The 27,598-nt window shown below is 45.7% G+C and overlaps 3 protein-coding genes across 6 annotated transcripts; 2 read left to right on the top strand and 1 right to left on the bottom strand.

Moving 5' to 3' along the window:
* Positions 1-6: 6 nt before the first annotated feature.
* Positions 7-27,473, bottom strand: P2RY4 (pyrimidinergic receptor P2Y4). Of its 2 annotated transcripts, XR_006890291.1 has the most exons (4): positions 27,352-27,473; positions 26,160-26,257; positions 3,377-4,512; positions 7-434 (listed from the first exon to the last, which is right to left on the bottom strand). XR_006890291.1 is itself a non-coding variant. In XM_046673114.1 (3 exons), the coding sequence occupies exon 3, from the start codon at positions 4,503-4,505 to the stop codon at positions 3,447-3,449; it is 1,059 nt and encodes a 352-aa protein (XP_046529070.1). In that variant the 5' UTR covers positions 4,506-4,512; positions 26,160-26,257; positions 27,352-27,473; the 3' UTR covers positions 7-3,446. The 2 variants fall into 2 exon arrangements, 1 of the variants encoding a protein (XP_046529070.1); XM_046673114.1 differs by having other exon boundaries at positions 7-4,512.
* ARR3 (arrestin 3) lies at positions 6,640-25,602 on the top strand. 3 transcript variants are annotated; one of them, XM_046673111.1, is made up of 19 exons: positions 6,640-6,810; positions 8,112-8,171; positions 9,301-9,459; positions 13,564-13,601; positions 13,886-13,916; positions 14,067-14,127; positions 14,330-14,374; positions 19,441-19,640; positions 19,761-19,820; positions 20,005-20,072; positions 20,743-20,878; positions 21,064-21,148; positions 21,409-21,481; positions 21,862-21,999; positions 23,523-23,606; positions 23,875-23,898; positions 24,082-24,134; positions 24,420-24,429; positions 25,239-25,602. In XM_046673111.1, the coding sequence occupies exons 4-19, from the start codon at positions 13,585-13,587 to the stop codon at positions 25,333-25,335; spliced, it is 1,182 nt and encodes a 393-aa protein (XP_046529067.1). In that variant the 5' UTR covers positions 6,640-6,810; positions 8,112-8,171; positions 9,301-9,459; positions 13,564-13,584; the 3' UTR covers positions 25,336-25,602. The 3 variants fall into 3 exon arrangements, with proteins under 3 accessions (XP_046529067.1, XP_046529068.1, XP_046529069.1); XM_046673112.1 differs by lacking the exon at positions 13,886-13,916 and having other exon boundaries at positions 25,239-25,597; XM_046673113.1 differs by lacking the exons at positions 13,886-13,916; positions 14,067-14,127 and having other exon boundaries at positions 25,239-25,598.
* Positions 25,696-27,598, top strand: RAB41 (RAB41, member RAS oncogene family). Its single transcript, XM_046673115.1, is given in 7 exon segments — positions 25,696-25,910; positions 26,037-26,095; positions 26,313-26,338; positions 26,340-26,364; positions 26,781-26,880; positions 27,029-27,140; positions 27,394-27,598. Coding segments are annotated over 7 exon segments (642 nt in total). The 5' UTR covers positions 25,696-25,795.

Here is a 27,598-nt window from a genome sequence, read left to right as displayed (position 1 = left end):
ACGTTGAGGCGGCGTCCCACATGACACAACTACAAGGACGTGCAACTAAGATATACAACTATGTGCCGGGAGGATTTAGGGAGATAAAGCAGAAAAAAAAAAAAAGAATATGTTTAGATATATAAGAAAACCACTAAGATGTCAGTTGGAGAAGGATATGAACAGATAGTTCACACAAGAGGATATGCAAATAGTAAGCCTATGGGAAAGTGTTTAATCCCATGAGTATCAAGGAAATGAAATTGATGAATACTGTTTAAGCCATCCAAAAAGATTTTTATAAAGTCCAAGCTAGAGCTGCAAGGGAACTGGAACACTCATGTATTATTGTGGCGCTGAAAATTTATGCAGTCCTTTTGGAAATCAAGATCCATAAAAATGTTCATGCTCTGATCTGGTAATCCCACTCCAGGAGACTTGTCCTACGAACAGAACTACAAAGAGGAAAAAAGCCATACGCATTAAGATGTTCAAAGCACAGAAAAATTGGGAGTTATCTAAATGCCCAATAATAGGGGAATAGTCAAATAAAATATAGCCTACAAAAATGTAATTTTATGCAGCCACTGAAATGATAAACATGAAAGACTGTAGCACAAGGAGAGTATTTACAATAAAAAGTTTCTTAAGAGCAGAATTTTAAGATATACATACACTATGATTACACTTATGTAAAATATATATATATATAATACAAATTGAAAAAGCACAGAACATGGAAAAATGAAAGCAATTGTCTAGGGTTTAGAAGTATAGATGAATATTTTATTTCAAAATTTCCTTTGATATTGTCATAGTGGAATTTTTTAATGTTTTTATAAAAGATTTTAAAGAGGACGTGCAACGGGGTCAAGTGAAGTAGAGAAGTCAAAGAGGATGAAGGTAGAGAAAAGACCATTAAAGGTCTTCCTTATGAGGTAATTTGTGTTATAGGTACAGAAAAGTGTAGGAAGGAAACCAGATTTAGAGAGTTAAGGGGGTGACTCTGGTGAGGAAATGAGGTTTATGGTACTCTTTCTAGAAATGTGACAATGAAATGAATAAGATGAATAGAAGGGTAGCTAGAAGAGATAGCAGGGTCAAGGTAATAGTGGTAACACTTTATTTTTGTTTAGTTGTTTTTTTTTTTTTTACAGATGGGATGAAATCAGTTATGGAAGAGACTGAAAATGATGAAGAGGGATAAACAAAGGAACTAGAAAGAGGGCCACCTCTTATTCTGGGACTGGAGGGAAGAAAGGGAGAAAGACAAGATGGATATAGAAGTAGAGTTAACGTGAATGAAGCAGAGAGAAGTTGAGGTATTAGATCTCAGTTTTGCAGGAGGCAAGGTAACTCTTAAGGGGTCATAGGGTAGGATGAAGTTGGGGCCTTGAGAAGGTAGAAAAGACAGGAAACAGTTGCTCTGGAATGTTCACTAGGAAGTCAGCAAGCTAAGAGGAATGGGGGCTTAGATGAAGTTCAAAGACATGAAGTTTCAGTGGGTCAAGCCAGCCTTGTGCTCTGGCTTCATCTGCTATCTTCTCCAGTCCTAGGAGACAGAAGAAGATTGGCCTAAGGTGAAAGTCAAGGCATTTAATTAAAGTGAGAATGTGAGAGAAGGCAGCCCTAAAGTAGCAGACCACAAAGTCTGGCCAGTTAGTCTCAATTAAGCATAAAAAAGCTAAGTGGACTTGAGAAAGGGAGGAGGCTGGGTCAGTTGTGATGGAGAGAGCAGCTTTACTGGGTGGGACTGATGGGTAGGAGAGATGATAGGCAAGGAGGCTGCGATCACAGAAATAAACGGGAGAGAGTGCAGATGAGGAACAGGGTATGTAACAGTCTAGGCAGTGGCCATGAGATTGGGAGACTAAGAAGAAGGTCAGTTCATTTACTCCTAACAGAAGGGGTCCTGGGTAACAGACAGGTTCTGGATATCCAGGGAGGAAGAGGGAGCACTTAAAAGAATGCAAAGAGGCACTTAGGGCATTGAAGTCATTTTTTTCCTGCAGACCAGTCCCAACCTTCCTCTCCAGAGAGACCCCTTAGCAGCAAATAGGCAAGTAAGAGATCAGAGACAGGTCAGCAAGGGTAGCGAGGGTAGGGCAAAAAAAAGGGAAGGCTGAAGACTCAGGAGACCAATGCGCTAGAAGGTGATTTCAGAGGGGGTGCCTAGAAGTGTAAGCCCACCCTTCTCACAAATGCCAGCTCAGAAACTCTTATTTCCCAAGGCTTGGAGGTTAGCTCCCCAAGTTCCATACTCTGCCGCCCCCACCCCACCCCCCGCCATCAACTCCCATAAGCCCATAAGCACTAAGTCCACGCTGGTGGGAAGTGACTGGATGGGAGACTCTGAGGGGAGCCGTCCAGTTCCAGTTCCCTGCCCTGGCCTTGAAATCCTAAAGCTTGATCTGCAACAGCTGGTTACAGATTTATCACGTATCTAGGGCAGAAGCTAGAGAAAGGGGAGAGGCCAGTGCAGAGTCAGCTCTGGGCATCGATCCCTGTCACCACCCCAACCACTGCACAAACCTGCTCCACCCCTTCGTGCCAGAACTTACAGCCATAGACACAAGAGCTCCTCCCTCTCATTCTGAGCCATCCCCTCTTCCTTTCATTAAGTATGAGAGCTGTTAAATATGCTCTCAGCAAATATCATAAAGGAGGTCCATCCCCATTTCTGGTCCAAAGGCTATCAGCTTGGGCCCCACCCCCTGGGGCTCCTCAGGGTCCCCCCGCCCCATGGTATGACGCAGGGCTCCCTCTCTACCTCGTGGCTATACACCAGTTCAACAGTGCCATGCCTCCAGCTGCATGTGGGGACCCTGACATGCAGGCTGTCTGGGATTGTGCCCTATTTTAGCACCTTGGTAGGCAAGGCTATCCTGTCTTTGAGGGGAAACTAGGAAGTGGGTGTGGTTGCTACATATGTCACATCCTTGGCATCTGTGATATACTGTTGCCCCCACTTCCTGACTCTGACTATCACCAGCAGATAAGCCAGGCCAATCCTGAGATTACTTCAGCTTCTCCACCCCTCCAGTTGAATGCTCTGGTCTGGAGGAACACATGCTACACAAGGATGTGCAGGAAAAGGGAGGGGGAAGGAGGACTGGGGAAGATTTCCAGGAAGGCTTATAGGATCAAGAAACAGGACAAATGGCCCCAGGAAGAGGACAGAAACAAAGAGAAAGAAGTAGAGGAGGAAGAGCGGCTGCTACCCACTTTGGCTAAAAAGGAGAGGCCAGCTGAAGGGTTTATGGGCATCACACATGACTTCCCTGGCTTCCTCTAACCCTCAGGGTGAGGGCCTCTCTCCAGGGCCTGGAAAAGAGGAGGAAGCAGCCATATCATCACATGCCACTATTAGGTTCCGTCGCCTCTACCCTGCACTCACCCCCTTTTCTCTCACTTCCTGGCTTCCAGTGTTACAATGTACCTGCCCTAGGGGTAGGGCACCCTCCGTCCTAGGGGGTGGCTGTCCACCTGCAGCTGCTATCCTCAGGCAGGGACACCAGTGCCAGGGAGGAGGCAGCCATGGGGGGCCGGGGGCCGCCACGACTGCAGAGCTGCCAGAGCTGACGTCGATACTTGTTCCCAGTGAGCAGGTAGAGCACAGGATCCAGGCAGCTGTTGGCACTGGCCAGGGGCCGAGTCACTTTGTAGACCACGTTGACAATGTTCAGCACCTGGCAGTCAGCTTCCAACAGCCTTGCCATGTAATAAATGGTGCGGGTGATGTGGAAAGGCACAAAGCAGACAGCAAAGACAGTCAGCGCCACAGCAATGGTGCGGAGAGAACGCAGACGAGAAGATGACTGGGCAGCCCCTGGCAAGGGCCGATACAGGCGCCGGGCCATGAGCCCATAGCAGACAAGAGTGACCAGGCAGGGCACGCCAAAGAGCAGCCCCATGATTGCTGAGCTGAAGTACACATAGTGGTCAAATTCCTCAGGCCGAGTGGTGTCATGGCACAGGATGGTGTCCCCCTTGGTGCTGGTTGTGACAAAGAACAGGTTGGGTACAAGGCAGCTGGCTACGACCAACCAAACTGCCAGGCAAAGAAGGCTTGCAAAGTGTGAACAGCCCCAGCGTAGTGCCTGCAGCGGGTGGCAGATGCCCAGGTAGCGGTGTACACTGATGCAGGTGAGGAAAAGGATGCTGCAGTAGAGGTTCCAATAGAAGAGAAAGCGGATGAACTTGCAGAGCCCAGGGCCAAAGGGCCAGTGGTTGCGGGCTGCATAATAGTAGATGAGGGTGGGCAGCGACAGCACATAGAAAGTGTCTGACAAGGCCAGGTGGAACATGTAGGTGGCCGTTGCATCCCAGGGTCGGAGGCGAAAGAGGAAGAGCCAGAGGGTAGGGGCATTGAGGCCTAGGCCCAGCACAAAGACAACTGCGTAGCTTACAGGCAGCAGGATGAACTTGAACTCCTCATCAAACTGGCAGTCCAGCTCCACCTCACTTGTGCCAGGATCTGTGGTCAGGCCTAGGGCTGTGGGCGACGAGGACTCTGCATTGGCCATGGTCCCCCTAAAGGTGGAAAGGGCAGAAGTGAGGGTGACTGGATTTCCCTGCCCTCCCCCAAGCCCCTTCCCGGGGCAAAAAAAGTAGAGAATGGGGAGGGCAGTGTTCGAAGCATTAGAGGAGCTGAGAGGAGTGCATTCAGGTGCAACCCAGGCCAGCCTGGCCCCTGCCCAAGCTCTCTTGGTTCAGCCCGGGGAGTGGTGGGCAGTAGGCAGTGCTGGGGCTCAGGAGGGCAGTCAGCGGATTTGGGTTGTTCTCATTCTGCAGCTGACTCTGTCCTTCAGAGCTTGGCTAGCTGAAGGGGGTGGAGACTTACCAGGACTGTCCAATGTGGGAAGACACCCAGACCCAAATTATCTCCTAGCTCATCACAACAGCTGTGTCCCTGTGAATAGGGCATCTCTCCACATGGTGACTTCATCTCTCCTCTCACCCTCATCCCTGTGTCTCCATACTACAGTTACCTCTGACATCTTCCCCCAGCCTGGTCTAGCCCAGGAAACCCATCGCCACCCATACCTAAGAAACTTGGCACGTCTCCTACCTGGTCCCCTTGAAGCTGAGCCCAGCTGACTGTCACCCTTCCCTTTGGCAACCAAAGGGCATATCCAAGGGGGCGGGGTTAGGGGTGGGGCCTATCCCTCCTCCTGTCCTGGGAGATTGTCAGAGCTAGAAAGGCTCATTGAGATCTTCTAGTCCAACCCACTCACTGTACAGATTGCGAAACTGCGGCCCAGCGAGATTACTATTTAACAGCTTCTAAATGACTGTAGGAGGGAATATACAAGGAAATGTCTGAGTTTACAGATGAAGAGCCAGGCCACTGGAGATAACTAAAACTATAGGAAGTTTGTACAAATCTGTGCAAGTGTGCAGAAGCGTGGGAAATGAATACTAACATGGGCAAGTGCAAGATAACATTGAAAAATTTTAGAAAATCTGAACTACTGATGTAAATCTTAACTCCATGTGCATATAATTATAACAAATGCTTATACAGCACTATGTGCAAGGCATAGTTCTAAGTGCTTTATACTTATTAACGGCCCCACAGGCTCTCTATGAAGAAGATATTGTCCCTACTTTGTTGATGAGAAAACTAAGGCACAGAGAGTTTAAGTAGTTTGCTAATTAGTGGTACGGTCAAGGTTTGAACACAGGCAGGTGTGCCTTTAAACCAGGCATCCATGTCCTAATTGCTATGCTTAGCTGCCTTTCTAAGCCCCTGGCCATAGTCCAGGAAGGATAAAGAAATATTTCCTGAGAGCCTACTATGTGCTTTATCAAGTTCAAGGCACTGATAGTTCACTAGTAGTGAACAAAACAGACAAAAATCCCTACTCTGCTGGAGCTTGCATACTAGTGGGAGGGAAAAGATAATAAAATTAACAAGTAAAATATACAGATTGTGATCGTTGTTATAGAGAAAAATAAAGGAGGAAGGGGGAATAGAGAAGGAAGGACAAGGGGAATAAAGAAGGGTGCTGTTTTAAATATTAGGGGGACTGTTGAATAAAGACCAGGTGGTTGTGAGGAAGAGGAAACATAGAGAGTTTGGTGGGGACCAGATCATGAAGGTCCTTGGAAGCCATTGTGAGGACTCCTTGGCTTTTACTTTCAATGAATGGGAAACCATTGGGAGTTTACAAGAAAGTGTCAGAATCTGATTTACATTTGAGAAGGATCACTGCCTAGCTTTACGTTGAGAATAGACTGCAGGGCTGGGGGTGTGGGAGGAAGACCAGTTTGGAGGCTACTGCCAATAGAGATGATGGTAGCTTAGACCAAGGTGGTGGAAGTGGTGAGAAGTTGTGAGATTCTGGCTAGATTGTGAAAGTGGAGACAAGATTTACCGATGTGGGGTATGAGAGAAAGAGAGGTGTCAACAATGACTCCAAGACTTCTGGCCTGAGCAACTGGAAAAATGGACTTACTGTTGACAGAGATGGGGAAGGCTGCGAGAGGAGCAGGTTTGGGGAAAGACTGAGAGTTCGTTTTTCAGCCTGTCAAATTTAACATGCCTATTACACACACAAGAGGAGATGGCGAGGAGGCAGTTCACTCCTCCCCAAGGATGCTAGCCAGCATGCTTCCCTTACAGATTCCACCCCTTCCTACACACTACTGCTCATCCCTCTCTATTACTCCAGGAGCCCCTGTCTGAGTACAGCAGAGAAAATGCAGAGAGCAAGCCTACATGTTCGAGAGCTGAATGCCGGGGAACACCAAATTGTCAGGAGCTCTGGGCCTGGGACTCCTGGGGCTAACTAAGGCTCCGTGATCATGAGGTCTTAGGCACAGGAGGTAAGCTCTGGGCCTGGAGGACGCGAAGCATGAGGTGAGTGGTGCTCTCGGGGAGGAGGAGCAGGCTGGAGCAGAATCCACTCTGAAGGGAGCTGGGAAGCAATGGGAACTTTGAACCTGACCTTCAGGTCCTGAAAATGTTGCCCAGTTGGATCCTGAGAGTGAGAGGAGGAGGGAGGCCTTCAAAGGAGGCTCTAGAATGGAGATCCTTGCTCTGTGGCAGGGTGAGGGGCACACAGAAGGTAGGCATGGAGGAAGCAGTCGTAGCCTGAGTTCTAGACAGCTGACTGCTGTGATATTACATAGAAGGTCCAGGTGTTTGGAGCCAGGCAGACTTGAATTCAAATCCTTATTCTCCCACGTATTAGTTGTGCGACCCTGGACACCTCTTTGTAACTTAGTTTTCTCACCAGTGAAATGGGGATAATAATACCATCTTTAGGGTTTCCTGAATATTGAACTGGTTAGTAGGTGTGAAAACACTTTGTAAAAACCATACGATGTTGCTAATCTACAAGGTATTTTGTACTATCACTTTGGTTCCAGGGATGAAGCTGGCCTCTTCAGAGGAGGACAAGCATGATTTGAGGCTTAGCATACACCCACGGGGACATTCCATCCATACACTAGAGATGCCCCAGTCTGAGCCAGCTTCCTGCTCCTACTGCTTCAAACTGGCTTAGCTCTGCTAGGTTTCTGCTGGTCCCCGGACACTGCTGCTGCCACCACTGCCCCCCAGCGGCTACTTCAGGAAAAGACCTCGCCCAACATTCCTCAACCCGACTACTAACGCCCCCACGGGCCAAAAGGAATGATTTGTGCCTTATGAAACGCTGCAGACCAGACTCACTCTCTTCTGCGAAACTCTTCCCCACTTTCATTTCTGGGACTTTGCATTACTCTGGTTCTCCTATTCCTCTGGATGTCCCCTCTGACTCTTTCCCTGGCTCCTTCCACCAAACGTGACCCTTCCCCAGGGCTTAATCCTAGAGCCTCTTTTCCTCTCTCCTTTCCTTCCCTCCCCTCTTCTCTCCTTCCCTCTCCCCAATCTCCCCCTTTTCCCGGACTCCACCATTTCTCTTACTCTCTCTCAACATCTTTCATGATTTAACTTAGAAGTTATGAATAATTATAATGACCAATGAGACTCTAGCATACAGGTCTCTCGCTAATCAAAATTTCTCTCTCACAGTCTTATCACAATTGATTTCTACTGAGATTATGGCACATATCACAAACTGCCTAGAATTCTACTCATTTGTATTTCTGTCCATCTCCTCCTGATCTTCCCACCCCTACAGCAGACCCAGCGCTCCTTGAGGACAGGCACCTGGCTTAACCTCTTTCCCACAGTCTTCCAGGTAAAGTTATGATTACATATGTTGCAGGTACTTTTTTTTCCAAATTGTATGTCTCGTTGTCCAAAAAATTGCCTTTCAATTCAGAGTTAAGAAAACAGATACCTTGCACATAGTAGGTGTGCAATACATGCTTGTTGAGTGAATGAATGATTCAGTTATAGTTTGTTGAATTGAATAATTCCCACATCTATAATCTAAGCCCTGCATATATTGTTTGCTGTAGGACATATCCACTTGGGTATCTCATTGACATATAGAATTTAGTATGTCAGGCAAAGTTTCTTGCCTTCTTCCCCCTGACAGAGATAAATAAGATGTATGGATACCATTGTTGCTGATACCCTTCCGTTCCCCTACTCCTCCAGTCTTTCCAGTCCTCTCCCTCTTGGCTCCTCACATCTAATATTCATAAATGTCTTGATGACAGTTTCTCTGCAATGTTTGCTATTTCCTTGGGGCCTAAAGAAGGAAAAGGAGGAAAGGCATGGTTTCTAATCTCTTTCTCTGAGTTGAGGGAGGGGCAACGAAGGAGAGGGAGGGAGAAGGAAGGGAGGAAGGAAAGGGGGAGGGAAAGAAAGAAATGAGGGAGGGAAGGTAAGTGAAATGGTGAGGAAAATGCAGGCTTTGGAGTCAGACAGACCTAGAGTTTAACTCTGGCTCCGTCATCTACCAGCTATATTACTGTGGATAAGTCTTCCCGAACCTCCATCTTCTCAAATGTAGAATGCGGATACTAGCACCTATCTTGTGGTGAGGAGAAAATGAGGCAATGCGTGTAATGCATAGTGTCTGGCAGTTATCATCCTCTTTGGCATTAGGAATTAAAATATAGGTGAATTTGGAGGGTGTTAGAGGTTAGGAAATTCACCCCAATTGCTTGAGTTTTCTTTAGGAAGTGAAAAAATGAGGTCACCTGCTAAGAATAAGGTGCAGTGTGGAGTGGAACAAGACAGTCACTCAGCCTTGATGGAAAGAAGCAGTAACGGGAAACTCTAGATAATCCAAACTTACGAGTAAAATCATGAGAAAGTGACTGGCTCCATATAACTGCACCCAAGTTAGCCTTGTCCGGGTGTCTTTTCTGTAGCGGTCCGTTTAGTCTTTCTAAATGTCTGTTCTTCGTCTCCAGCAAGGCTGTTAACAGCTTTAGCGCAGAGACCAGGACTGCTGTGTCCAGCACCTAGGACAGCGTGGGAAGCTTCTGTTTCTACCATTTGATTCATCTGTCTCCTTCCCATCCTCCCTCACCGAGCCAGCGCTGTCGTCCAGATTCCACTTAAGTCTGCTGGTATGCTTCAGTTGCAATGACAGAAAATTCCAATTCAGCTGACAGAAAAATAAGGAAACTTATTATCTTGCATCCAAGTCCAGTAATGGGCAGCTTTGGAGCTGGCTAATTCAACGATTCAACGTCATTAAAAAAATCCTGATTCTTTCCATCTTTCTGATCTGCAACCCTCAGCATCTTGTTTAGCAACTCTCATGATCACAAGCTGGCTGTTGCAGTTCAGGCACTGCATCCAAACATGGTCATATTCAACGGTAGGAGAGGAAGGCCTCTCTTCCTGTGTGTTTATTTTTATTACTCAGGAAACCTTTCCCAGAATCTTCCTAGCATACTTCCCCTCACATCTCAGTGGCCTAAATTTCATCATGCCTATAACTAAACTAGTCACTGGAAAGAGGGATGAAATGACCATGACTAGCTTAGAGGAGCAGAGAACTATGTGGAGGAGGGTGGACTACCTAAAAAAAGGGGATTTTGCCCACAAGAAGGAAGGGGGAGTTGGCTATTGAGTTGATAAACAATCCTATCTGCTATAACACCTTAATGAATAACCAACCCCTTCCTCACTCAGAGAGCTGATAATCACTTCCTAACTGGAAGTCCTGGTTGGGAATATGATTGGGGATGCAGAGTGAGGGTGGGTAGGGACCTGAAAATACCTCTCCCATCAGTCTATCATAGGGGCCAGAAGCTCCATAATTAGAGATGCATTCCTTTGCCTTCTCACTCTTGTCTCCTCATAAAATGCAAATACTCTTGCTCAAAATGAAACTATGATGACAGCTCTCTTTGGGAGACTACTAAGTGAAAGGGACACAAGAAATTTTCTGGGGCAATGGAAATGGTCTATATCTTGATCTGGGTGGCAGTTATATGTGTGTATATATAGGCGTATTAGTTTCCTGTTGCTGCTGTGAAAAATTGGTGGCTTAAAACAGTACACTTATTCTCTTACAGTTCTGAAGGTCAGAAGTTCAAAATCAGTTTCCCAGGGCCAAAATCAAGATCTCAGCAGGGCTGCGCCTGAACTGCAACAGCCACCTTGCAACCACGAGAGACTAGGGGAGAAGCTGTGTTCCTGTCTTTTCCAGCTTCTAGAGCTGCATTCCTTGACTGCGGCCCCTTCCTCCATCTTCAAAGCCAGCAGCACAGCATCTTGCTTCAGTCCTCATATTGCCCTCTATCTCTGTAGTCAAATCTCCCTCTGCTTCCCTCTTACAAAGAGACTAGTGATTACATTTAGAGCCCACTCAGATGATCCAAAATAATCTTCCCATCTCAAGATCCTTAATTCAATCACATCTGCAAAGTCCCCTTTGCCAGATAAGGCAACATTCATAGGTTCCAGGGATTAGGACCTGATATCTTTGGGGCCATTATTCAGCCTACCACAGGAGGTAAAAATTCATCAAGCTGTGCAATTAAGATTTATGCATTTTATTGTTTGTGAATTATATTTTAGTCAAGAAATGCACATACTCCTGGAAAAGAGAGAATGATTTCAGTTCAATCATAATAATGAATTAATTGACCTACTAGATCTACTTTCTTTCTGCTAGAGGACCATGGACCTGAGTTGAAAGAGGAGATAAGCCTCAAGTGTGGGTCTAAAGACAAAAATGAGCTGAGGGCTAGTCCAAAGGTACATTCATTCTGACTTTTCACATTCCCCACAGACACCAAACTTGGCAAGTATATGACTCTTTCCTGTCTGTCCAGCATTAGTTTCAATCCCACTATGGTCCCTGCAGTCTGGGCCTCTAGCTTTCCCTGAAAATCCCTAAGAAGAGAGTTACAGCAACTAAATGACAAGGCCCTGGGGTGCATACTGGCAAGGAATGGCAAAAGCTAACATAGGTAGCTGTGCAAAGGGAATACAGGACAGCCTTCCAGTACCCACAGTGTGGAGCGGGAGGCAGGGAAGGCCCAGCCCTCTTAGCCACAGCCATAGGCATCCTCTGAGAAATGGACACCTGTTGCAAAGGGTGAGGGCTGCGTCTACGGATAGATACTACAGATGAGCCAGCTCAACGGGGAGGTGAGAGGGGGAAGGGTCCTGTATCCCCAGAGCTTGGAGGTTCTGTCTCTACATTCTCCATGTCTGTGAAGCCTGGGCCTGGGGCTGGGCCCTATGGGAAGGACAGCCAAGAAAGGAAGATTACTTTTGTTGCTGCCATTGTGGGGGTCTTGGCAGCTGTAGGACAGAAATATCTCTAATTCCATGAGCGGTCATATGAGGCAAGGGAAGCTGCTTAGAGCCTATAGCACGGACTTAGTTTCAGGGATTGGAGAGAGTCAAGAGAGCTGGGGGTAGGGTTTACTCTAGGTGGGGGTGATACAGATGTCAATCGCCTAATCCCTCCACATACAATATCTTGCCAGGAGAACGTGCCCCTGGGCCAAGAATCCTTTGTTACTTTCCTCTCCAACAAGAGAAGTTCAAGGCTCACAGACATGTGCACACAGCTCAATACACTCAGCCTCCCATTCCCCACCCCACCCCCATTCAGGAGATTTACTCCTGCTGTGCACCTAAGCTGGGATAATCAGAGTTTCTAAACATCAAGCTTCAAGAGTCCCAAGTCCCAAGCGGTGGGGGGCTGGGGAAGGGGTACTCTTTCCCATACCCTTGGCTTTTGTGTGGCCTGTAATGGCTGATCAAGAGATATAGAAAGATAAGTGTGACACAAGGCTCTCCTTTCAGAATCACAAAGGCCTAAACTTTGAGCTCTCCTATTTCTAGCCCTCATCATGCTTTTCCTCTAATGTCTTTGACTCCCCTTTGATCCCAGTGCTCAGGTTCAAAGCCTCACAAGGCCAAAACCCTGTAGTTTCCCTTCTCAAGCTCCCCTGATTTTAACACCATCAGATTCAACTCCCTACCCCCACCCTGTCCCAGCAGCAAGAGCCTTCTAATCTTTTAGCTACTAATCTTTTAGCCACTAATCTGCTTTCCAAACTCTTGGCACCTGAGCTATTTATAAAACAGTGTTTTATGCCCCCCCCCGCCCCCCGCTGTCAGAACCCTATTCTTCTCCCCTGACCCCCACCAATCTAAACACTCAGAGGACCTTGAGTATAAGAAGCTGGGGAGGTGAGCATAGCAACCAGAGCTGGAGACGTATGTGAGCTTCATCTCTCTCCCCAGGTAATAGTCCAAAGTCCTCTATTTCCAGCCCATACTAGGTCCCATATCCCTTTCCCTTAGCACTATCCCTTCCCCCCCCTTAATATATCAAGGAGCACTTGAGGGGCACCTTTCCTGACAAGCTAGCTGGCAGGCACTCAGGCTGAGACACCCTGCAAGAGACCTCTGGAAGCTCCCCTAAGCTCACTCCTTTGGCCAAACCTAATATGCATCAAAGAGAAACACTAGAGAGACATCTTCCTCTCTCTAAGGGTCCCTACTCCAAGGCCTAGCACCTGGGGACATGGATGGGGATAAGGATGGGCAAATCTAGGGAGGTGATGAATGGGTTCAAAGAAGGCTTTCAACCTTCATAGAGATTTCTGCCACCAACAACCAAGAGCATGAAGGCACCAACCCCTTCTCTCCCACACCTTTCTTCCTTAGCTGAGGATTAAGGCCACTGTGATTTGAACTCAGGCTCAGAATCCATTGCAGGAGCAAAAGCAGACAGAATCCATTTTTCATCCATTCATTCTTGTATCTCACAAACACGTCTTGGTGCCTTCTGTGTGCCAGATCATGTCCAGCCTCATCCAGTCCAATTTTCCTCACACTTTTCTGGATGGAGACCTCTCTCCAGCCCCTTTCTAGACAAGTTCCTTCTCTCTGAAGGCTCTCAAGAGTGCCCCAGCTATTCCAGGAAGCCCAGCCCTTTCTGGAGAATAGACAGTATGGTTAGTCAACAATTTGTAAGAAATAAGGAGTGTTTTTCCCCATGTCCAGGATGGGTGAGAGTATGGCTGAATAAGTAACCTTGGCAGGAGGGAGAATAAGAGTCACTTGATGGTGGTGAGGTATCTATCTAAGGAGGAAAGGTTGCACCTCACTAGGTGTGTCTGGGTGGTATACCAGAGTCGGGTAAGGAGAATAAAGACTAAATGACTGAGCCTTCCTCCTTCTTTCCCTCTTTCCAGAAAAGGCTCAACATCAACTCCATGGCCAACACCTCCAAGTAAGTAAGAACTTCTAATTCTCTGATTCTGTGACTTGTCGCCTACCCAAACTCATGTAATTGCCTTTAGGGTAGAGGGATTTCCAACCTCTCTGCAACTTGTGGCTTGGACTCTACCCCAATTCTCTCTACCTTTGCGCCATTTCGTGCTCCTTGGACCTCTTCTCCTAATCCCAGGAGTATTTCCTTTTCTCTTCACTTACCTTTCTTTCCTCTCCCTTCCTCTCCTGTTCCCTTCTCTCCCAATCCCTCTCCCTATCCTTTTTCTGATTTTCTCCTCATAGAGTGTTTAAGAAGACCTGCTCCAATGGGAAGGTGAGAGAACTTGGCCCAGCTGGGCAAATAAGAGGGTAAAAGGGATAGGTGGGTATATCCTTCAAGGTCTCAGGGGTTTGGGTTGGGGGATTCAAAGGGATCCATTCAAAGATGATTATGAAAATAACATGGGAGGTTGTTCCACAACAGCTTTCCATCTACCTGGGGAAACGGGACTTCGTGGATCATGTGGACACAGTGGAACCCATTGGTCAGTGAGTCCAAAAAACGAAAGAGCCTGAGGGGAAGGGAATGGGAGAGAAGGAGTGAAAGAAAGCCAAGAAAGGACCATGCAGAAGAGGAAGCCAATTTAAGGGGAAAATGGGAGGAACCATTTCGGGGATCAACTTCTGTCTCATGGTCTGAGAACTTTTCCTGACCAGGGTGCCTGCCATCTCTCCCTCTCTCCACAGATGGTGTAGTCCTGGTTGACCCTGATTACTTAAAAGGCCGAAAGAGTAAGTAAAAGTCCCTGTTGGTCTTGGTATGTGCCAAGGACCCCAAACTGAAACATCACAGATGCCAGACAAGTAACCTGAATGAGTGGACTGGACGAGTGGACCAGAGGGGTATAAGAAAACCAAAAAGTGGTGGGAACTGTGAATGCCTATCTGGTGGGGGCTAAGAACTGTGAGTTCCAGCCCAGTGTGGCCACATTTTCTGATCCTTAAAGAGGAACTGGAAATGAAGGTCAGAAGGAGATCTTTAGAAGCCCAAAGTCTGAAAAGATTATGATGCCCCTTCTCCAAATAATATTCAAAATAGGCATATTTCTAACGCACAAATAAAATTTTATTTTTCAAAATTACACAAAATTTACATGTGTGCTGAAATTAAAATAGTTTCTTTCTAAAATTTTTGCTTTGCTGTTATCTGAACATGGGCTTAGACTACCTATGGAAAGATCCACTCCACCAGAAATCCATATTTTTATGCAAATTTCCTGATTTTCAAATGTTGGCAACTAATTAAAAGATTTTTAAATGCTTGGATAGATCAAAAAACTTTATTTTTCCATAGGCTAAATGTGACCCTCAGGCAGCCATTTTCCAACCTCTGGTATATGTCTTTCCAACTCTCCTTTTGTGTAGGGAAACCCCTTATCTTTTCTGTAAAACAGAAAAAAATAAAAACCCACACAGAAAAAACAATAACTACAGCAAGTAACAGCAAGAGACTTTACTCTGGCCACAGTTCTTTAGATCAAGATTACACTGAAACATTTTTCACTGCTTTTTTTTCCTTTTAATTTTTACTCTGTGATCCAATTAGATTGAAAATTGGTTTTGAACTGAAAAAGGCTCAAAACAAACTGATAAATACTAGTCCAGATGTAACCTTTCGATATTGTGGAATAAAATCGCCTTAATCTCTCAGAATACACAGTGTGGCTAAGGAGTCCAGCCAGTTTTCAATATCAGAGGAAATTTGGGGTATAGCCAGTAAATTTTTTTTGTATTCTTTTTAGGAAGACTAGCCCTGAGCTAACATCTGCCAATCCTCCTCTTTTTTTTTTTTCATTTTTGCTGAGGAGGACTGGCCCTGAGCTAACATCTGTGCCCGTCTTCCTCTATTTTATATGTGGGACGCCTACCACAGCATGGCTTGCCAAGCAGTGCCATGTCTGCACCCAGGACTTGAACTGGCGAACCCGGGGCTGCCAAAGTGGAATGTGCGCACTTAACCGCTGAGCCACTGGGCCGGCCCCAAGACAGTAAATTACACAACTTATTTAAGACTCTCAATTACTCTGTATTGCTAAAACCTAAATAATTTTTTCACATCCCTACAAAATCTTCAGAATAACCTACAGAAAGAAATCTTTAGTTTAAAAAATGCATGTTGATCCAGGAATAAGATACGTTTTTCCCTTTAATCCCACTCTGATGTCCTTTAGTAGAGTTTTGTATTACCATTCGAGTTGCAAATATTTCTTAAATTTATTCCTTAGCTCTTTTATATGTTTTGTTACTTTTATAAAGAAACTTATTTTTCTATCGAAGTGGATTTACTCATGTAAAATACACTTACGCTATACCATTGAGTGATAACGGCCGGTTGTAGGGCAGTATATGTGGTTGCGTGAATGAAGTGTTGTATAACAAAAATCTATCTGAAATCTCTTGGTATTATTTCTTACAACTGCATGTGAATCTATGATGATCTCAAAATAAAAAGTTTAGGGCTGGCCCAATGGCATAGTGGTTAAGTTCACATGCTCTGCTTCGGCGGCCCAGGGTTTGCAGGCTCAGATCCTGGGTGCAGACCTAGCACCGCTCATTGAGCCATGCTGTGGCAGTGTCCCACATAAAATAGAGGAAGACTGGCACAAGTGTTAGCTCAGTGACAATCTTCCTCAAGTAAAAAGAGGAAGATTGGCAACAGATGTTAGCACAGGGCCAATCTTCCTCACACACAGAAAAATAAAAATAAACAAAATAAAAAGTTTAATTTCAAAAAGGCAATGAGAGAGAAGTCATAAAAGGCCTAAGGTGGCCTTAGGTTTATAGAAACAAACAAAGCTGGGAAGCAAACACAATAGATATTAATAGCAGTTATCTCTGGAATATGATGTATAATGGTGGAGCATGGATTTATCTTTTGGTTTATATTTTCTGATTTTCAAACAATTAATAAGTATTATTTGCATAATAAACACAAATATAAATTAATACTTTAGAATAGATATTGAATTAAAAAAATTAAAACAAGCTATTTCCTAGCACAAAAAAGGATGATTCTAAACTGCCAGAGAGCCAATAAGATCTTGGGGGAGGTGGTGATACCCTCCCCACATGCCAACTGCAAGATGTGCCAAGAACAACTCATCCGATTAACACCCTCACCTCAGAGGTTACTCCATACTCTTCTGCCTCACCCCTCCTGATCTTTTCCTGTCTTAGTCCTCATTTCTTTCATTTCCTCCCTCCCCCTGCTTCCTTCCAGCCACCTCTTTTCCTCTCCTTCTCATCTTTTCTGTCTTTTCCTTTCCTTTGTCCTTTTCCTTTTCATTTTCTTTCTCTATCCCTTCTCCCACTTTAATTGGTCGTAATTGAGAACCAAGGTGAATTTATTTCTTTTATCTTTTGAAAATTGTTAAGTTTGTCTTCACTATAGAAAAATTAGAAAGTACAGATGAAGGAGAGACTGCAATCCTATCACTCAGAGATACTCACTAATAATATTTTAGTTCATATTTATTCATATTTTCTGTGCAAAAATTCTATATTTTTATTAAAAATGCTATACTATACATAATTTTTTCTAATCTTCTTTTTCATTTATGTCAACATATAAAAATCTATGAATTTTTAAGTTGCCTAGTACTATATTGTATGGGTGTGCTATAACGTCTTTAGCCAATCTTCAATTGTTGGACATTTTGTGCTCTTACAAAGAACTCTGTAAAGCACACACTTGTATATATATCTTTTCACACCTGTCCAATTATTTCTTTAGACTAAATGCCTAGAAAAGGAATGAATGGCCAAAGGGCATTCCCACATTTTTAAAGCTTTCCATTGCCAAATTGCCCTCCAAAATGTACCAATTAACTCCCTCTCCTGCGATGTATGAGGCTGCCCATTGCCCCAGTCCTTATAAACACTACCATTATCACACTTTCAGTCTTTGTTGTATCTTTTGAATATAGATTAATTTTTATTGTTCTTAATTTTAAAAGCAGACAATATGGTTGTTCAATATTTTGATCTCTTAAAAATACTAAAATAAGTTGCTTTCTACTAGTGGGTGCCTGTTGGTAGTCTTCTTTTCTTTACAGAAAACTTTTCTTTTCTTTTCTTTAAAGAAGATCTTTTAAAAGGGCTCCTGATAGAAATAAGATGCTCCATCCCTGTTCGACATCTTTCCTTCCCTTGATCTGTCACTCTGTCCTTGGACAGGTATCCCTCTGTGCCCCATGCCACACTCCATGAGGGCATTAAAGAGGCTTTCCATCTGCCCCTAATCTTAGGTACCAGCTGCAAAGTATGCATTCAATTATAACTGTTTCATTTCTGCCAATACTCCCACAATTATCATCATCATCATCTACATTTATAATTATTTTACAATTTCCAAAAGGATTTCTTATACATCAACTCCTCACAACCGTCCCATGAGTTAAGTTGGGCCTGCATGAGTCTGGGCCTTGGAGTGAGACAGGCCTGGGTTGAAATCCTGGGCCGTCACTTAACTGCTCTGAGCTCATTTTCTCTACCTGTAAAGTGGAGATAATAATACTTCAGAGGATTGGTGGCAGGTCTAAATAACATATGTAGAGCTCTTAGTGCAGTCCTATTATTGACAGGTGAAATAACTGAGGCTCAGAGAACTGAAGGGATTTGTACAAGTCATAGTCAAGCCCAGGGATTCTGACCCTAGAGAATTACGTAATGAATACCCTCTACCCACCACCTAGCTTTAAAAAGAATTACAGCAACAAACTGAAGACTCCATGCATCCTTCCCTAATCCCATTCCTCTTCCTCCCTCCCACCTCCTTCTCTCCTTGCCTCCACCCAGGTAACCACTAGCCTGAATTTGGCGTTTATTATTCTCACGATGTTTCTATACTTCTACTCCATATCGATATGTCTGTGAGCAACTCTGGTATTGTTCTATATGCTTTTAAACTTTATATACACAGTATCAGATTGTGCATATCATCCTGCAGCTAGCTTTTTTTACTCAATAGTTTTTGAGACTTAACCATGTTGATACATGGAATTCTAGTTTATTTATTTTAAACTCAGTTTAGTATTCCACTATATGAATATACCACAACTGTATTACCTATTTTCCCATTGATAGATATTTAAATTACTTCCAATTTTATGCCATGACAAACATTCATGCAATGGACATTCTCATATCTAACTCCTTGTAAACATGAGCAAGAATTCCTCTAAATTCTCCTTAGGTCATAAGATATGAGCAGATTCAGTTTTACTAGATACTGCCAGTTTTTCAAAGTGGTTGTAGTAATACATGCTCCCAATAGCAATGCGTAATCAACTCCTATTGCTACAGATCTTCACCGACACAGTATGGTCAGACTTTAAAATTTTTGACAATCTGATGGGTGTGAAATGTTATCTCATTGTGGTTTTAATTTGCATTTATCTGATTACTTAGGAGACTGGACATGTTTTCATATCTTATTGGCCATTCCATTTTGCACTTCTGCGAAGAGCCTATCTTTGCACACTTTTATATTGAGATATTTTTATTTTTATTATTGACTTGTGGGAGTTGTTTATAATTACAAATGCTAACCTTTTGTCTGTTGTATGTGTTGCAAATATTTTCTCCCAGGTGTGTACTTGTTTCATTGTTTGTAAAGACTCTTAATGTAAAGAAGTTCTAAATTTTGCTGTAGTCAAATGTATTAATTCTTTTCTTTATGGCCGTACTGTTTCTATCATATTACATTGTCTCTCCGTGTCTTCCTATGAGCCATTTAAGACCTCCTTTTCCCTTCAGGCCTGACTCCTTTGTCTCCCCTCTGTCTCCTTTGCCTGCAGTGTTCGTTATGTTGACTTGTGCCTTTCGCTATGGCCATGATGACTTGGATGTGATTGGTTTGACATTCCGCAAGGATCTGTATGTACAGGTCCAGCAAGTGGTCCCCCCTGAGCCCTCCAGCCCCCAGGGGCCTCTCACAGTCCTACAGGAGCGACTGCTGCACAAGCTGGGGGAAAATGCTTACCCCTTTACTCTGCAGGTACTGACCCCAAGTCCTGGGCAAGGTTTCCAGGGAAAATTAAGAGAGGAAGCTAAAGCAGGAGAATAGGGGAAAACTGTCCCTATTTCTTCTGTTGGCTGACCTCTTTCTCATCTCTAGATGGCTGTCAACCTGCCTTGTTCGGTGACACTGCAGCCAGATCCTGAAGATACAGGAAAGGTGAGGTCTGGGTTCTGAGAAAGTTGGACAGATGGTTAGTGCTGGGAGGAGGGACAGAGGGACAAGTGGACAAGACTGAAGAAATAGACAGCTAAGGGATGAGGTCAGGTATTTCCTTACATGCCCATGAGGAAGGGAGGGGTAGTGTTGGAAATGAGTTCTCTTTGTCTCTGCCCCTTTGCAGGCCTGTGGGATTGACTTTGAAGTGAAAAGTTTCTGTGCTGAAAACCTGGAGGAGAAAATCTCCAAGAGGTATTCTCCTTGGTCCTTTCCAAAATCCCTGCCTCCAGCCTGGACCAGGAAACAGCTCTTGTTCTCAGGACAGAAGTGGCGCTACTTCTAACCTCCATAGCACCATCATTACCAACTCAGATGCCCAGTTCTGATTCCCCTCTGAATTTTCTTCTTTGCTCTAGGGCAAGGGTCAGTAGACTTTTCTGTAAAGGGCCAAAAAAGTAAATATTTAGGCTTTGTGAGCCATATAGTTTCTGTTGCAACTACTCAACTTTGCCATTGTAGTGCAAAAGCAGCCACAGATACAACGTAAACGAATGAGCAGGGCTGTGTTCCAATACAACTTTATTTACAGACACTGAAATTTGAATTTTATATAATTTCCAACTGTCATGAAATATTAATTTTCTTTGATTTTTTTCAACCATTTAAAAATGGAATAACTGTTCTTAGCTTGTGGGCCATACAAGAACAGGCAGCAGGCCAGATTTGGCCAGTGAGCCATAGTTTGCTGACCCGTAGGTCAATGTAGGTCTAGATACCTACATTGAGGGTCTAGAGGAGTTCTATGAGGGAGGCCTTCCTCCCCCTTTACTCCCCAAGCAAAGACTGGGCTATGGTGTTGGCATGGGAAAGGTCTGCGGGTCCCAAAGGAGACTTTCTAGCTAACCCCTTGGCCTCTACTCAGAGACTCCGTGAGGCTGGTGATTCGGAAAATACAGTTTGCACCCCTGGAGCCAGGCCCTGGCCCCTCAGCCCAGACCGTCCGCCGCTTCCTTCTGTCAGCTCAGCCCCTACAACTCCAGGCCTGGATGGACAGGGAGGTTTGTGACCCCCACTTCCTGTCTCCTACCCCGCAACCCCTCTGAAACCCTTTCTTCACTGATTTCCTACTTGGGTAGACAGGGTGTAAGCCAGGGTGGCGATAGCACTAACGGAATAGCAATTCTAGGTCTTGACCCAGGCATTCTCATTCCAACCTTGTGATGGGCCTCTCCTCCTACTTCAGGTTCACTACCATGGCAAACCCATCTCTGTCAATGTTTCTATCAACAACTGCACCAACAAGGTCATCAAAAAAATCAAGATATCAGGTGAACCTCTTTTCCTATTTCCTGCACCTGGTCCCAAATCCACAGGTCTTTTTCCAAAACTCTGCCCCACTCACCCAGTCTGCATTCGTCTAGGCTTTCCCTCCAATGCAGGCTTATCAATATAAGTATCTTTGCCCATGAGCACATTTTAGTGCATCATGCATAGTGTGCCCATGTATAAGGTCACTCCTGAGGGCAGTGAGTCGGGGTCTTGAGGATTACTGACTGATTATCGTCATGTGCTTTTCCTGGCTGTTCAGTTGACCAGACCACAGATGTTGTCCTGTATTCACTAGACAAGTACACCAAGACTGTGTTCACTCAGGAGTTCACGTGAGCTGGCGCTGCGGCCGGGGTCAGAGAACCAAAGGGTGGGGTGATGGGAAGAGGGCTGGAGGCAGAGGAGGAATTGGGGTAAGAAGGAAGTGGGTAAGAGCCCAGGACTGAGGAAGGTCAAGGTGAGGGCTGACATGGAGAAAGGGAGGGATGCCCAGGAGAACTATAGGGAGAATACCTACAAGAGGATCATCAAAATGCTGAGAGAGGGAAGGGGCATAAGGATTTCCCACCAGAGGGAATTCTTCCATTCTCCACAGTTAGACAAGCCAGCTCTCTGGGATACTCCAGTAGATTCATGAACTTATGCAAGATATTCTTGAGAATGAAGGTACCCTTAGTTGGCAAGCCTAGCCTAAGTTCTTCTCCTTTCAAAGGGAAACTATAGCTGCCAACTCCAGCTTCTCCAAGAGCTTTGCGGTCACCCCACTCCTGGATGCCAAGTGCCAGAAACAGGGCCTGGCACTGGATGGCAAACTCAAGCATGGTGATACCAATCTGGCCTCCAGCACGATGTAAGCTCAAATGTAACTCCCAACCTCCATTTTCTATCCCTAACACATTCTGCATGCTATATGTATAGTTCTAAGGCTTCACCTTCAATGAAGCCTACTTATTTTTTAAAATGTCCCTAGGCTAGTGTTCAGAGATCCCTCTGGGCCTGAGGGCCAACGGAAAGCTAAGTAATACCCATGGGACCAATGGCAGGCTTAGGTCAAAGGCAACAAGAAAGGAAAAAGTGGAGAGGACAAATTCCTTACGTTGTATAATACTTCACAGTTCACAAAGGTCTTACACATGTACTATGTTATCTTCATAAGAATCCTATTAAAGTAGGGTGGATAGGCGTTCTTATTCCATTTTACACTTAAGGACCCTGAGGCTCAGAGAGATGAAGGAACTTGTCTAAGCTTGCATAGCTAACAAGTGGCAGAGGGAGAACGGATTCTATCACATGGCATCTGGCTCTAACTCTGTAATCTCTACAGTAGCTACTCTCTAGGGAAGATAGATAGAAATGGAGTAGAGGACTAGGAGATGAGAAATGGAGGAAAAGGAGGACAAAAAAGGAGAATGATAGGAATTGATAGAATTCTATCAAGTCATTCATTTGGTCCTATGCCTTCAGAGGTCCTAGTGTTAGATGTCTCCCACCAAAAACCATCTGACAAGTGTTAATTCCCCCACCTCTCCCCATGCCTTATCAGTCATGTAACTATAGACTGTTATCGCTAGAAAGACTCTTAGAAATCATTCAAACAGCATTATTTTATAGATAGAAGATCAGCATCCCAGAGCAATGAAGAGACTTTCCCAAGATCATACAGATTTCTGTGTCTTGCTTTTCAATCAGCGAGTTTTTTTATTGAGCATGTTACATGCTCATTCCCATGCTAAGCAACGTGGGAAGATACAAAGAAGTTTATGACAGTCTCTGCCTTCAGTCAATTTATGGCCTAGATGAGGAACAAAGAGGAGTGAAAATACAATCTAACAGTTAAATGTTAGTACATGTGGTTCAGATTATAAAGCCAATAGAAGTTAAAAGAAGCCAGCACAGCTGGAGAGAGTTTCCTGGCAGAGATAGAATGAGCTGAATCTTGAAGAATGGGTAGGATCTGGATATCAACAGAGGAAGAAAAGAGCATTCTAGATTGGCAGCACAGCATGGGCAAAGGCTAGAAGGTGGGAATCTGCATGGCATGTTCTGAGGCATGGAGAGAGGCTCTGCTGAGGTTGTATCCCAGGTGTTAGGGACTTAGGGCAGAAAAAGTTAGGGAGGCCAGGTGGGGCCAGATTATTAAGAGTCATGAAAGCCAATCAGACTAGTTACATTCAGAGAGGTAGGCTCTTGAGCAGAGAGTGACAAGGTAAAAGTGGTTTTAGGAAGAGAAATGTGGTCCCAATGAGTAGGAGAGATTAGAGCCTGGGAGACCTGTTACAAGACAAAAAATGCACAGGAAGGGACTGGGGGACTGAATGAATTACTCCCCCCCCCCCCCCCCCAACACACAACAATGAATACTACCACCTTCAGTCTTCGACCTGGAATGGACAAGGAGCTGCTGGGGATCCTAGTATCCTACAAAGTCAGAGTCAACCTGATGGTGTCCTGTGGAGGGTGAGTGAGGGTTCAGGATCTGTTTGGGCAGGGGCTGGATCTGTCTCGCTTCTGTTTTCCTCCCAGTTGTACTGACCCAGTCAAGCTGTTCCCCACCCTTTCTCCCAGACCAGGTTCCCAAACCTGTGAGCTCAGTGAGCAAGCCATCGTCCCCTCCAGAAACCCATTCTGTGCCTGAGTTGGCCTTACAATCCCTCAACCTCCAGTAAAATTAGGTTGCCACTTTCCATTGCCAGCTGCTAATTTTAGGGTGTCATTCTACCCTCAGCATCCTAGGTGACCTGACGGCCAGGTAAGAGACTGTGGGGAGGGGAGACTGGGGCAGGAAGGGGAGGATGAGGAGATAAGGAGACCAAAAACCAAAAGAGTGAGGAGGGAGAGTCTGAGGGCATCCCAGGACTGGAAAACTGAGGGAGAGAGGTTCAGGGAGTGGACTCAGATGGAGACCCGTAACTCCACCTTGGGATCCTCGCAGCGATGTTGGTGTGGAGCTGCCCCTAATCCTGATGCATCCAAAGCCATCACAAGGTGAGTGACCAGGTGGGGCTCACAGGAACGGTAGTTTTGAGGGTTGGGGACCAAGCAGTTCTGATCTCATGAAGTGGGGACTGGCAGTTTGAGTAGAGATTGACTAGCAATAGGCAGTTGGGTGTCTAGGTTTTCAGGGGAAGTTGTGTGTGTGTGTATTGTGTGTGTGGGAGGGAGAAGGTTAATAAGGGAGGGGGGACAGTAACAAGACATTTCTTCAGGGAACTGAAGAGCTCCGTATCAGCTTCAGCTCCATTTTTCCCTCCCTCTCCATGCTTGCTACAGAGGCTGCTAGGTAAGGAAATGTAGGCCTGGAAGCCACATCCCCCTTCCCCCATGGCCACCCTCCATTTCATGACGAGGGAAATGTTAAAAAGCTTCCCTGGGGGTCGGCCGGTGGCGCAGCAGTTAAGTGCGCACATTCCACTTCGGCGGCCCGGGGTTCGCAGGTTCGGATCCCAGGTGTGGACATGGCACCACTTGGCAAGCCATGCTGTGGTAGGCGTCCCACATATAAAGTAGAGAAAGATGGGTACGGATGTTAGCTCAGGGCCAGTCTTCCTCAGCAAAAAGAGGAAGACTGGCAGCAGTTAGCTCAGGGCTAATCTTCCTCAAAAAAAAAAAAAAAGCTTCCCTGGAGTATTGCTCTCAACACATGTGCAGTGGAAACATATGGTTTAGCCTCATGTCATACTTCAGTGTTTTTCACATGCCCTCCTTTCCCTTTCTGCATCACCTGCCCTCTCCACCCCCTGCTCTTCTGGGAAGCATGCTTCCCCCTCATCTTTCATTCCACCCCCCTGCCCCTTACTTCTTCCCTCTTTCACTCTTTAATCCCAAGCCTCTTTCCCACCTTCCATTCTTATTTCCCCTCCAGCAATCATGGGGGACTTTTGTGTTGGGAGATTGGGGAAGGACCAAAGGGAAACAAGCCAGTGTCCTTGATGGGGGTGGGCTGGGGGTGGGAGACTACTGAGAGGGGGCTGAGGACCTCAGCTGGGAAGCAGGGAAGGGATCACCTCTCTGGGATCAGGAAAAGGAGTGAACATGGAGGACACTCAGAAAGTTGTTCTAACCCTCCATTCCCCTCTGCTGCTTCGCAAGCTCTGAGGACATAGTCATCGAGGAGTTTACTCGTCAGGAGCCCGGCGAGGAGGAGAGCCAGGAGGCTTTGGCGGCAGAGGGAGATGAGGGGAGCTGAGCACCTTGCTCTGGTGCCTCTGTGTGGGAGCCGCTCTGTAATGCTCTAATAAATTGGCTTGTCCAGACATGCCTGGTGATCTCTTTGCTATTTCTGCCTCCTGGAGGGTAATGGAACTAACAAGAACAAGCGCCCTCTCTCCCTGTCAGTGATTAGATTACTCTGTAGCAGGTGCTTTTCCCTAAGTGACCCCCCAAATTCCCTCTGGCATGGCCACTCGCCCTCTGTGGGTCCTTCAACTTTCCCTTTGCGCCCTGGCCATCCCCGCCACCACCCCACCACTCCATCAGTGATCACCCACTGCCCCAGCTGCTGGGAGCTGCAAGGCCTGCAGGCAGGGCCTGAGGGGGCATGGCCGTGTGCCCAGGCCTTGGGGCTACATCGAAGGTGGCCAGCTTTGGTTGAGCGGAGACCACCGTGTGACCTCAGGCAGCGAGTGCCGCTCGCCTGCTGGTGTTGTATGCCTTCGCACATGCGGCCCACAGCAAAGCTTCAGCCTGGAAACCACCCGGAAACCAGACCCGAGGATCAGTCTGTACACAAATACAAAGTTGTGTTCCTGGGGGAGCAGAGTGGTGGGTGTCTGGGTTGGGCCTTGGGGATAGGGACGTGTGACGGTATGGAATGGAGTAGGGGGTTCTCTGGGGAATCAATTTCCTCCTTGCCCAGGGTGACGGCTAACCTACTTATATGCCTCAAAGTGGGGAAGACAAAGATCATCATCCACTTCATGTACAACAGCTTCGACTGCACCTGCCAGGTGAGCCCACCACCAAGGAAGGCATCACACAGTACATTTTTGCCCCCTTCCTTGGCCGACTCACCCAGGGACTCTTCTTGAAGTTATCCAGTGTAAGCATTGAGAAGTTGAGCCAGGACAATCTTCTCAAGAGCCATTCTCCACTTCCACTTCTAAGATTGCCTGGTATTGGGTGTAGAGGAGTGGTACAGAGTGAGTGTGTGACTCTCATTTGCAGGCAACCACTGGAATTGACTTCCTAAGATCATGTACAGGACCAAATAGTGAGTGTTCACTCTCATATCAATAACCCTACACCTCAACCCTTTAGGCCTATTCATCAGAGTAGGGTAGCACCACCCCAGATTATCTGTGGATAAAGAAGGGAAAGAAAAATGTTAAGCCTCCCCAAATTACCAAACCCTGTGCTGTTTCTTTTGCTCTGCCCTCATCTAATCTCCAACTGGAACGCAAAGTCCAAGCGGCCTTGAATCCTTAAATCTGCTGCTCTTCCTTAATCAAAACCATGTATTGAGATTAGACCTGTCCTAGGATGGCAGGCCACTTGGTTTGTGGCCATAGCAGTCACTTTTTAGGGATCCAGTTTCCTTGACTCTTTTTATTTTGCCTTTATTAAGTTCTGGCCTTTAAAAGGCTAGTTTCTTTCTCCACCTTCTTTCTAAACACTTGTTTTATGCAAGTTTAGCTGCAGCTATGGGACACAGTTGGTCAGGAGCGTTTTTGCAGCCCAATTCCTAGCTACGTTCACGATTCAACTATTGCAGTGGTTATCTATGACATCACAAGTGGGTGTTAGGCCATGTTTTATGTGAAAAAGGGATTGAGGGACACAATAGGGAGGCTGGTAAGACTAGCAGAGAGGAAGGACAGATACATTACTTTCTCCAAATCTCCACTAAATCTTTCAAATTTCTGCAACACTTTCAATCACAGACATCAATTCTTTCAAGGACACAGCTTAGTGGGTAGATTATTTATGGGCAGAAAGTGGTGATGATGTCATCACCATGTTGGTGAGTAACAAGACTGATCTGAACAACAAAAGGTAAGGTATTACTACAACTTCTGGTATGCCTAGAGCTCAATCTCTATGGGGAGGGTCTACTGCGCTCTATTTACTTGGGAGGATTACCAGTGTCAGGGATCAGAAAGGTCATGGGTTCAAGGCTTCTAGGGTTCCTGGTCCAAGGGAAGCATCATCATACCTCAGAGGGCTCTATCCCTATCTACTAATTCTGGGTCAGAAAGGTTCTTACCACTTTCTGGTTGGTCCCTTACATCATTTCTCATTTGTCCAGATGAGTCTCTGCAGAAGAGGGGGAAGAAAAACCCAGACACCTCAATGCAATGTTTACTGAGACCAGTGCCAAAACCAGTTACAAGGTGAAAAGTGTAATACCCATTTCTCTTTATGATGCTTCCATTGCACTCTTGTCCCTAGCTAACCACCACTGCTTACTCTTTTGGATAACCTTGGCTTGTCCTATTGTGAGGTGGGGGTAA

Source organism: Equus quagga, chromosome 10 (assembly GCF_021613505.1).
Source record: "Equus quagga isolate Etosha38 chromosome 10, UCLA_HA_Equagga_1.0, whole genome shotgun sequence".
In the NCBI taxonomy this organism is placed as follows: domain Eukaryota; kingdom Metazoa; phylum Chordata; class Mammalia; order Perissodactyla; family Equidae; genus Equus; species Equus quagga.
Note: the sequence above shows the minus strand (reverse complement) of the source record. Positions and strands in the feature narration are given on the sequence as shown.

What these genes read in the sequence shown, in the direction of transcription:
- P2RY4 (XM_046673114.1), bottom strand. Translation starts at nt 4,505, where the DNA reads ATGGCCAATGCAGAGTCCTCGTCGCCCACAGCCCTAGGCCTGACCACA.
- ARR3 (XM_046673111.1), top strand. An exon ending in AGACCTGCTCCAATGGGAAG is followed by an intron (nt 13,917 to 14,066) that starts GTGAGAGAACTT and finishes GTTCCACAACAG; the next exon opens with CTTTCCATCTACCTGGGGAA. An exon ending in CAAAAAAATCAAGATATCAG is followed by an intron (nt 21,149 to 21,408) that starts GTGAACCTCTTT and finishes CTGGCTGTTCAG; the next exon opens with TTGACCAGACCACAGATGTT.